Genomic DNA, 12,100 nt, shown 5'->3' with positions numbered 1-12,100 from the left:
TTCAACATGATAGTTTACTGCCTTTCCACTAAGAGCTGTAAAACTCTAAGAACTAACACCTGACCAGGACATGATACTGCAATCCTCATCCTAGCTGAGCCTAAGCGGCAGATTAAAAAAAAAAATTAAATACCCTCCTACAATGATAAGTTGACTTCCAACACAGACTTTAAATTTAAAGCAGTTTCATCATACCTGCCAATTTCTTATGGAAGACTTTTCCTTGAGAGCTTTAAAAATGTGTAACTTTTGATTCCATAGACTATTTATTTACATGTATCTCCTATTCAGTGCCTGCTTAATTTCTAAGTTGAATTTCCAGATAATTGATTAGAAGGGAAGTGATATTTTAATGTAAGATTTATCACTAGTTTAGGTATTTCTATCCTCTTAATTTTTTTTGTGAAACGATGATAATGCCTTAGCTTCAAATGCCTAAGTACCTCCTGTATCCATTTCCTTGTCCATAAAATCGGTTATACCCATACGAGAAAGCAGCCCATCAATTTTTACTCACTGAGAAAAAACAAGATGCTTTCCAACTCAGTGGGCAAAACCGTGATTATTTCACCATCTCTCAGCCAGCCATGTTTTTGCCTGTGTTACTCATTTGTACGTCTTGTGTCTTTTCTGATTTCTTCCTCTCAAAAATATGTGTCCTCTCTTCGATGCAAGCATACCATATTTTGAAACGAGCGCCGCAACTGGCCAGAATGTGGAGAAAGCTGTGGAAACCCTTCTGGACTTAATCATGAAGCGAATGGAACAGTGTGTAGAGAAGACACAGGTCCCCGACACTGTCAATGGTGGAGACTCTGGAAAGCTAGATGGGGAAAAACCAGCAGAGAAGAAATGCGGTTGCTAGACCCTACGTAGAAACTGATCATCAAAAACCCCACCCAAATACTACTTCCAAAAAACAGCGACAAACCACAAAATTGTTGTGAGTAGACCATGCATAATGGCATGTTTTTCTTTTTCTTCCAGAAAAATCTATTTTGAGAAACCAGAATATCAACAGTGTTCAAAAGAATTGACCAGTTGTCTCTGAGGCGCCCTCCAAACAAGATCAGAGATTTCCTAATGTGATCTCATGGTCATGGATGCTCAATTTGTTGTTGTTGTTGTTGTTGTTGTTGTTGTTCTTTATGAAGAAGATGAGTATATAAGAAAGTATTCAAGATGATATCAGTGAGTTTTAAATCAGAACAAAAATGACCATGTCACATGGGGAAAAGGAATAGGCCACTAAAGGGAGAATATAGAAAGACAATTTTTTTTTTTAAAGATTGGATTTACTTCTTATATAGAGTTTGATTTGTACTTTTAGTTTTGCATTGGGGGAACATATTAGCTAAAACTGAGGATACAATAAAGAATTCTAAATGGATCATTAGTAATGACATTACTATATACACCCAATAAGCTGTCCTAGGGTGACTCAAGTACTGGTAAGGTTATGAGATTGTGAATCAGACTTCTGTTAAAATGTGGGAGATTATATATTAATGTCATTTTTATATTCTTAATAAATGGCAGATAGAGAAGAACAGGACTGTAAACAACAAAGTACAAGAGAAATGCCCTAGGAGAAAAATGAAAGTATGAAAACATGGCGTTTGGACAAATGAAATTAAATGTGTCTGTTACAGATGTCTGGAAGAATCATTTAGCCAAATTTCACTCAAGCCAATTAGAAGTTGACATTATCAGTTGGGATTAAGAGAGGCTCCAGAGGTTTCCCTTTCCAAACAAAATTTTGGAAATCGGTTCAGTGTTCAGTTTCACATTTCATTTTTCTTAGTAAATGGTCACAAGGGGAAATTAAAGATTGTCATTTATTAACTATGTCTTTAAAAATGCAGTCAAGAAAAACTGTTTAGCTTAATTGTTTTTAGATAAAATATGTCAGTGATATGAAAACAAAAAGTGACAAATAATTGTGGGTTTCTTTTTAATTTACAAAAACACTGGAAACTCTAAATCACACTTCTACTCTCCACACCCACCCCTGACTTTGCATCAATTGCAAAAATACAGGTGTATCACTTTGTAGATCAACTTCAGGACGATGGATTGATTTTATGGTCACTCTTGAGTTTTCGTGTCATTCATCACATAAAATTTGATGATACCTCATGCCATATTACAGTATATTTCACATTTGTTTTCATTTGCCTAAGGCAGAATACCCACATTTGAACTATATTTGGGGATAGGGCAGGAGTGGAGCTGTGTCTTTTCTCTCTAAAAATTTGGTTAATCACTTTATTTTTTCATATAAAACTGCCTTTTCTTTTTAAAAATCATTACAAAAGGATTTTCCATTCGCTTATTCTTATTATTGTGTCTAAAGTGATATTACATTGTTTTTTTAATCTTAGTTTTTGATAAGCATAAGCAACTCCTATTAAACTATTATTTAAATATTTCAGTTTTATCATTAACAAAGGCATCATGCTTCAAGTTTTCTCTTTTTATCATGATAAGATGGTTCTTCCTATAAAATTTTGCCAATTAAATTTCATTCTTCCATACTCTAGGCATATTTTTAAATTACAAACATTAGAAACCCTAAATCCCAGTCCCCCTATCTACCCCCCCCAACCTCTCTCTACAGTCTACGTCTGGTATAGAATCCATATTAGGAACACAGATCCAAGAGATTGTCTAAAATGTTCTTGCAAAATTCTCACCGTGAACTGCTTGGTTCCTCTGACTTCGGAAACATAATGCCAGCTTCTAGGATCCATCATGCTTGGGTATTCCCTCCAATGCTGTTTTTCTCTATGATGTGCTTCATGACTTCAGTGCCTGAGCCATGAAGATAGAAATCTATTAGCTAACACCTAAGATGTTTTGACTGAAAGAAAAGTGAGCAGAAACAATATAATCATTGCTGTGGCAAAATTTGGTAAACTTCTCTGGTTATTTTATCAACTCTCCTTTGGATTCAAATTGTGATGTCTCTGGCATTCCCATGATAGGGAATGTTTAGCCTTTATGAAATCCTAAAGGTTTTCTGTTTTGGATTTGTTTTTTTTTTTGTTTCTACTCTTTCTCCAGTTATATGATTGACTGACTTTTGCCAAGATTCTGTCATTGCTAGTTATTCAACGAGCATTTATTTCAGGGTCTATTTTAAGATCATTATTTGATAGCTGTAGCATGAAGCAGAGGGTGATGATGCCTATAATTATAGAACTCTGCCTATAAAAATAACAATTATTGGGTAACAATCTCAAGAGGAATGAAATTTAAAGAAGACAAGAAAACTAATTTAAAACAGTATTCTACTTATAAATAAATACTTGATCTAAGAAAATATTTTCTCTGTCAAGTCTGACATCTGATCCCAAATTCTATGTCACCGTTACTGGAAATTCCTTCACTTATTATTTCAGAATTAATTATTATATAATTCATTTTACAGTTTCAAATTGATTTGGGAACATGAAGTATACAGACTGCTTTAAAGAATTGCATACCTCCTTTAACCCAAAACAGCATGTATTTTTAGCCAAGATGTATCCTGTTACTTATCTCCCAAATGCTTTGGTAAACCATATTGTCTTTTGGGGAAATATTTAAAATGTGCATGAAATTCCTTTCTGATATAGAAATCATTTCTGGAGTGCTTACACTAGTTTGATGTTTACATTGCTCTAACAGTGCCTCAAGTACCTCTATGACCAAATTTGTCTCTAACCACATAGCTCATTTCCTGTTACATCATCTTTGAGGAAGGCCTCGCAGAGACACTAATGCAGCTAAAGGCATTCTGGGATCTTCAGCAAGGGGACAGGATGTTATTGGATGATTACCACCATCTCTTGGTTTCCTAAGCTTCTCACAGAGTTGGTGTGGGCGTGGCTTGAGACTCAACTGTGAGTAGGTACAAGGTTACTCTTTGATACAAAAAAAGAAAAGTCCTTTGAAAATGTATCAAAAAATAGCTGAGAAAACATGTTTGTCTTGGTATGAGGAGGGTCACCAGTCATGAATTGACAGAGAAAATGCGAAATGCTAAGAATTGAGCTTGTGGGTCTCAACATAAGTTTTAGAATTCTTGCAAGTCACCACTTGAGTTGATTTGCTATCATTTCCATAGTATCAGGTATACACTGCAAAAAATTCAAAACCAGCATTTTCTAAAGTAAATATTTCATCTGTTGTTTTTCACCAGATGGGCCATTCTATGTATTAGTGGGTGTCTTTGTTATGCTTCCTGCGTATGTTATTCTCTGCCAACCCGTACAGGTAAAATCAACTGGGCAAGGGTTTTAATCAGACCTTTCTTATCTCCTTTGTAAGAAAGAGAAGCTTGAATATAGAGAAGTACGTGACTATATTAAACAATAAATTAATAACAGTCAAAATATTCTATAAACTATAAATTGAATCAACTGGAAATCAACAAATTTGATGAAGCTCATATATACACTCATCAGCTAGAAAGAGAAGCAATATGTGTAATAGTGAATAACTAGGTATAGTGGAAACCTGGAACCAGTGTCCATGACACAAAATTATTCACTGTTCTGTATCTCTGTTCACTTTAAGAAAGGGTACATATGCTTTTAGTATGTACTAAAACACCGAGGGAAAATTCTCATCCATAAAGAATCTTGGAGTTATAATCTCAAACTTAAACTGTAAAGAGATAATACTGAAGTTTTTGGTTTCCTAAGATACTTAACTCTTTAAAAGAGAGATCTGAGAGCTGATGTTAGCCAAAGGGATGGAAAAGTTGTCTTTCACCCTGTACCACCAAGCTCTAAAGCATCAAAAAAAGGCTAGTGTATATGAATATTTTAAGGAAAGCTTTATGATCTTTAAAGATGCCAAGATGCTGTCTATATTTGCAACACTATATGAAAATTCACCAAAAACTGTATTTTCTTCTTGCTCTTTGACCAATATAATATAAACTTATTTCTGGGGAGAGTGCTGAGCTCTTAAACAGGGCAAGTAGAAATAGAGTATTATCTGAGATGACTATTGTTTCAATGCTTTATAAACCCATGAAGATATTTGTCTCATAAAGTAGGACTGATAAAAATCATTGTTAGAAATCTAGGGAATTTTAGGAATTTATTGCCTTAGAATTCTTGGGTGGAGACCCAATCATGACGACATTGTTAAGGAAGAACTATAAAGAGAGGTTAGAGTTCAACGTAGTCTGAATAGTGTTCTTAAATATTGCAGAACACAGAGAAGACCATGTATTTTGAGGTTGATTTTTAGGTAGAAAACGAAGAAGAATTAGTAACAAGAAGAGTTTTTGTAACTAGATCCAAGGCTAATTTTTATCCATCATTTTTATCTATTAAGTGGAAGTTTATGCCCTTAGAACTAAGCTAATAAAAACATTTAAACACCAAATATTTCATTAGTGTCATCAAAATGTGGGAGACTTTGAAACATTTTGTTTGCTCTGTCTGAATTTAATTTTCTCATAAATTGCACTTTGACTAATTTTTTAAGGAGTAGAATCACAAAGATGCTTCTCTGCAGATCTCCTTTTACCAACAGTGTGTGGTTGAGATATTTTCTAGCTTCATATATGCAGAGAAAAAAAACAAGCAAAAACATTAGCAACAAAATAGTGGGGTTATTTAAAAGGGTGTCAGCTTTTGAAGAAAAAAATATACAAAGGAATCATCTTTGGATTGAGTCATTTGAATTTGTTTCCCAGTTCCTTTTCTTTCCAACAGGTCATGGAAATCATGGCTAATATCCCTCAGCTGATTTAGTCTTTAAGCATCATTAGCAAATTTTGTAGAAGCAAGCATGTCTGTCTTTAACCTAATGGATCCCTTATTTAATCAATGGCTCTTGTCCATATGTCTGCTGGAACATCAAAATGGTGTCTGTCCTTAGTAAAGTATTAACATATTCTTATAGTTACACTTTTATTCTCCAGGTTATTTTTCCAAATGCTCTTTGAGAGGAAGCTTAGTATTATAGAAAGGAAAGTGGCCAAAAAGAACAATTTGGGGACCACGAGTATGTCATTAAATATCTTAGTGGCTTCTTCTCATTTGGAGTGTATAAACCCTGTGTGCCCCATAGGGTTCATGTCAGGCTCAAAGGAGAATCTAAGAAATTGGTTTGTAAATTATGTTCCATTTCCTAAACAGGCACTATTATCACAAGCTAAGAATAATAAAAAATTACAGTAATTTAAACCACTTATGAGGAGAAAGGACATAGCAGGGACGAAACACTAATTTTAGTAGTGGGTATTGGAAGCAATCGATGGTTAGCAACTTGAGGTCATTGTATTTGATGGAAAATGTTTAATATATCTGAAGTTAAATGAAAAATATGAGTTCTATCTCATTCTGTATGTCATCTGGTATTTCTTCCAAGGAGTCCAATTGCATTCTAGATAGTATATTACAACATGGTCAAATCCGCCTTGTACAAATAGGGCTTTTGTGTCCATTGCCTTGTAGAAGATACTGACTGCATCTGAAATTACCTAAGAGAAATAAGTTATCCTGCTTAATGTGTTAAAAATAGACAATGTTCTAACGTGACACTGAAGTGCTTCACTGTATTCCAACAGTCTACCTTTAAGTGATATTCTTCTCATTTTTAGGCTAAGCACTTTTGATTGTTTTGTCTGTCATCTCCGCAGATCTGTTTTGTCTAGTGCTATGAATGTAAATTAAAACCTTAAACATGGAGTTTTTATTCTGTGTGCCCCTGAGTGGACTGTGGTGTCTGGCAAACACTGTTGGATCATTATTTTGTTGTACCAAAGTTCTAGTGGCTTCAGAAATCATAGCATCCAATGATTTTGTGATGTCTGGGTTTGAATACTATGGTGGTGAACTGTATTCAGTGATTGTTTCTGCACATTTTTCAAGAATAAAAATGCATTTTTATCAATGATTTTGTGTGCTCAAAGCAAACGTATTTCTGTGCTGAAGTTGAATGTTAAATTGGTTTCAACGCGGAACTTGTTTCACATTTAAAATGGTATCCCTTAGGAACTAGGAAATAAGAAGTGATTTGGATTTAGCCAAGTGATTTTTATCCATCTCTCTAAAATTTTTCATTTATTATTGGCTTAAAGACTGGACTGTGCAAGGAAAATATTCTAATAATTTTGAAGGATACATGTATAAAATTAGCAGTTCACATGTTAAAGTATTCTATGACACATAAGCACCTTGGTATATTATAGCCTTTTTCTTCCCCATAATAAAATGCTGAGGCAAGTGATGGTAACTTCCTTAGTCCCAGACTGGTGAAAGGACTGATGTTCAAGGCCAATTCAAGACCACAACCATACAGCTTCCTTTTAAATATTCCTTTGCAAAGGCTGCCTTTTTCCCAGAGTTGCTCTCATTCCATATGTTACTTAGATAGTCTTTGCCAAGATACTGATGAGTTTTTAATTTAAAGATAAACAACTCTCCCACTGCAAGCAAATAAATCTTTGACACCATGCTTTCAACTTTACTCCCTGGTAGCAATAATGCTGTTTCACATAGGCAGAACCTTTGCCCCCTGGGTTCATCTTAAATAATTTATGGCAAGAGCGTCGCCTGGGTGGCTCAGTTGTTGGGCGTCTGCCTTCGGCTCAGGTCATGATCCCAGAGTCCTGGGATCAAGTCCCACATCGGGCTCCCTGCTCAGCGGGAAGCCTGCTTCTCCCTCTCCCACTCCCCCTGCTGTGTTTCCTCTCTCGCTGTCTCGCTCTCTCTCTGTCAAATAAATAAATCAAATCTTTAAAAAAAAATTATGACAAGTCGTTAAGGACTTGCTTTTCCTAATGGTTTTATAGGATTTTTAAATAGTCCTAGCATGCTCCATATTGAGGGAGGGTAAAAAGTCGATCTTGACATTCATTGTTTTTAATGAGGAAAAGAGAGCTCTTTTAAAAAACTAAGGTATTTGGATTTTTCACTCTCTCATACCAAGAACAATTTCATTTCTAATATAAAATTCTAATTCTAGGGGCGCCTGGGTGGCTCACTTGGTTAAGTGTCCCACACTTGGTTTTGGCTCTGGTCGTGACCAGCGTCCTGGGATGGAGCCCCACATCAGGTTCCGTGCTCAGTGGGGAGTCTGCTTCGCCTTTCCCTCTGCCACTTCCCCTGCTCATGCTATCTCTCGCTATCAGATAAATAAATCTTTTTAAAAAATAAATAAAATTCTAAGACCGTGAGCATTGCTCTTCTGTTAGAAACTCATTTAGGGGACTTACGTTATGCTTTACGAAGCCAACACACAAATTATAATTTGACTAAGGTGATAGTATAGGTATTAGAAATGTTTTGTGATAATAATCAGATTGTTGACATTATCAAAGCTTTAAATCATTTTTGTAGGTCTCTGAGAAAATGACTCTTCCTTACCAAAAAGATTAAAAAAAAAAAAAAAAAGCAGCAGTGATGTTGATAGCAGACAACTTCAATCTGTTTGCTTGATTCTCCAGAGAAATTTATATCATGACTCATTCACTGATGAAAAAAAATGAAGCAGAAGGAGGATTTGGAATCGTGCTAATTATTGGATTATGAATACACATTACCTAACTTCCTGGACCCTCTCCTCACTTGACTTCCAAGAGCAGTTCCTCATGAGTCCTCTAGGCAGGGAGTGTAAAGTCAAGGGGCGCCTGGGTGGCTCAGTCGTTAAGCGTCTGCCCTCGGCTCAGGTCATGATCCCAGGGTCCTGGGATCGAGCCCCGCATCGGGCTCCCTGCTCCACAGGAAGCCTGCTTCTCCCTCTCCCACTCCCCCTGCTTGTGTTCCCTCTCTCTCGCTGTGTCTGTCAAATAAATAAAAATAAAAAAATCTTAAAAAAAAAAAAGAGGATAAAGTCAAAATAAGACCACTCGGCTGAACCTTTTAAGAGTTTTCCCTTCACTGTACCTTCCAGAAAACATGGGCTTTGTCAGTATGTTAGGAAAACATAAACAGGAACTGAGATACAGATTCCTAAAACTCATTAGCTTACCGCTGCTCAGAATTCAAAGAACTGGAAGGATAATTTATTATTCAAATAAAAGGAATGATTTATACAAAGGAAACGTGAAAGAATATGTTGCATGGAAAATGATTTAGACAATATTAGGACTTATTCTTCACCTGCCAGTCCAGCTGCACTGATGTCCCGGCTCTTCGGGGACACACCTGGTCTGCCTGTCCTCTGGAGCCTGCGCACCTGTGCCCGCCTCTTCCTGGACCCCTCCTCCACCAAATAACAACACCTTCGTTTGGTCACTTTCTTAGCCTTCTTTCTGTTAAATGTTATCTCTAAAGAGAGAGGTCTTATTTAAAATAACTATCCTGGGACGCCTGGGTGCCTCAGTCGGTTAAGCGTCTGCCTTCCGCTCAGGTCATGATCCCGGGGTTCTGGGATCGAGTCCCACATCGGGCTCCTTGCTCCGCGGGGAGTCTGCTTCTCCCTCTGCCTGCTGCCCCCCCTGCTTGTGCTCTCTCTCTGACAAATAAATAAATAAAATCTTAAAAAAAATAAAGTGACTATCCTCTTTAAATTACCAATCCATAGTTACCACGTTTAAAATTATCACCCAGTTTAAAATTGCAACCACAACCCTTCCCCCCTGGTAACTCCTGACCCCTGTATTCGGCTTTATTTTTCTTCACAGTCCATGGGACATCTCTGACTTTATTATCTGTTTTTTGTCCCTAGAATATATTTACGTGAAGGTAGAGATTTTTCCTTTTTCATTCTTCCCTGACACACGCATGCCCTTTTCTTTCTCACTGTCATGCCCCTGGCATTTAGAACAGTGCCTGGCAAATAGAGGGCACTCAATAAAATATTTGTTGAAAGAAAAAAATGAATGAATCTTATGTGAGAACCTGATTGGGTGACTATAGAATAACATAGTGTTAACTTAAAAAATTTTTTTACTACTTTATTGAGGTAAATATTTAAATTGTACAAGGTATTGATTTTGTCATGGAACACATCCATGACATCACCAATATCAACACACCGGACATTTCTACTCCCTCCCTGTGTTTCTCTGTACTCCCCTGCACTCTTCTCTCGTGTCCCCAGGCAAATACTGATTTGCTCTCTGACCCTCTGGAATCATGCATTATGTCCTCTCTTTTTCCTCTAGATTCTTTCACTACGGATAATGATTATCCATTGTTGTATATATTTGTTTGTGCTTTTTGTTTCTTTTTATTGAGTTATATTCTAAAGTATGGATGTACCGCATTTTGTTTACCTGTTCACCTGTTAATGGACATCTGTTTTGTTTTCAGTTTTTGGCTATTACAAACAAAATTGCCATGAAAATTCAGATACACATTATTATGTGGACAGAAGCTGTTGTTTCTCTTGGTAAAAAAACAAAAAAACAGCAACAACAAACTGAAGAATGGAGTGGCTAGGTCATATGGCACTTTTAAAGAAACAACCTGTTTCCCCAAGTGCTTCTACCGTATTTGTATTCTCACCTTTAGCATATGATTTGGGTGTTCCACATAGTAAGGCCAGTCTTTTTATTTTAGCTGTTCTAATGGTGTGTTTGGTGCTTATTTCTTAGGGGTTTTCATTTGCATTCCCCTGATAACTAATGGATTAAGCATCTTTTCATGTGTGTATTTGTAATTTGTCTATCTTGTTTTATGAAGTGACTCTCCAAACATTTTTGCCAGTATTTTTTATTGGTTTGTCTTCTCATTATGTTTTAAAAGGAATACAATCCTATACATGTGAATATTTTCACCCATTCTGTAAGTTGCTTTTTAAAATTTGTGTAGTGGTGTCTTTCAAAGAGCAAAGTATTTGAATTTTAATCAAGTCCAATTATCAATTTTTTTCTTTTATGGTGTGCTCTTTGTGTACTATTTAAGTATCTTGCCTACTTTATCTTCTAGAAATTTTATAGTTTTAGCTTTACATTTAGGTATATTGTCCATTTCAGGTGAATTATTATATATTGTGTGAGATAGGAATTGATGCTAATTTTTTTTCACATACAAAACTTGTAGTATTTTCAGCACCATTTAGAAGAATTTCCTGCCTCCTTTCGATGGCCTTGACACCTTCGTCAAAAATCAATCACATAGATTGCTCTATTTATGGATTCTCCTTTCTATTCACTTATATATTTGTCTTTGTTTTCACCAATACCAAACTGTTAATATGTTGGCTTTTATATTTTAACTCTGTGATCTGTGACCTTGTTGATTTTACTCATTAGTTCTAGTAGCTGTTTGGTAGATTCACTGAAGTTTTCTACATCAACAATTATATGAACAACATTAGACAGTTTTACTTTTCCTTTCCAATCTGTATGCCTTTTCTTCCTTTTTCTTTTTCTTGACATTCTAATGGCTAGGACTTACAGTAAATGTTTAAGTGGTGAGAGCAAGCATCTTAGCATTAGTCTTTCATCATTAGTTATGTTAATGGAAGGCTTTTTTGTAAATGCTCTTTATCAGAATGATAAAATTTCGTATTCCCAGATTGCTGAGTTTTTATTATGAATGAGTGCTGAATTTTATCAAATACTTTCCTTCACTTACTAAAACAATTATATGGTTTTTCTTTATTATGTATATATGGTTAATTACATTGATTTTCAAGTGATAAAACAACCTTGCATGCTTAGGATAAATCCCAACTTTCTGTAATTCTAGTTCAATTTTTAACACTTATAAATATATACTTTAATAATAACAAAGCGATTAAATATGATTATTTAAATCTTTATTGCATCTTGAATATTTCCCACTAAAAAAATAAAAGAAAGAAGGAAGTACAGAAGGGAGGAAGTGGGGGCGGGAATGATAATGCTAACTATAGTGAGGAATTTTCAGCTCCTGATGGATTGGGTCCCTACTTCAATATTGATAGGATTCTCTAATTATTCCCAGCTCAGAGGAGAGGTAAATATTTTCAAAATAAAGAAATAAAATGTTTGAGAAGTGTGTTTGTTCTTAATTTTATAATAATGCTATTATTTTTTCAAATTCAGAATAAAAACTTAATAGATTACTTTTTCCATTAATTTGGATCCAGGGAAAATTAACAGAAAAACTCAGGGAGCTATCTAAATATCTGTTCACTGGCAAAAACAATCCATTTACTA

General features: G+C 35.4%; 1 protein-coding gene across 4 annotated transcripts in view; it reads left to right on the top strand.

Annotated features, from left to right (window-relative positions):
- RAB27B (RAB27B, member RAS oncogene family) overlaps positions 1 to 7,517 on the top strand; it is a 147,624-nt gene extending 140,107 nt beyond the window's left edge. For all 4 annotated transcript variants that reach the window (XM_032422543.1, XM_032422542.1, XM_032422541.1 and 1 more), the window contains one exon: positions 676 to 7,517. In XM_032422543.1, the coding sequence (XP_032278434.1) occupies positions 676 to 865 (190 nt within the window). In that variant the 3' untranslated portion in view covers positions 866 to 7,517. The remainder of the gene's footprint in view (positions 1 to 675) is intronic.
- Positions 7,518 to 12,100: the final 4,583 nt, after the last annotated feature.

This window comes from Phoca vitulina, unplaced genomic scaffold, assembly GCF_004348235.1.
Source record: "Phoca vitulina isolate PV1807 unplaced genomic scaffold, GSC_HSeal_1.0 scaffold27, whole genome shotgun sequence".
Classification (NCBI taxonomy): Eukaryota; Metazoa; Chordata; class Mammalia; order Carnivora; family Phocidae; genus Phoca; species Phoca vitulina.
The sequence above is the reverse complement of the archived record's forward strand: the minus strand, read 5'-3'. Positions and strand labels throughout refer to the sequence as shown.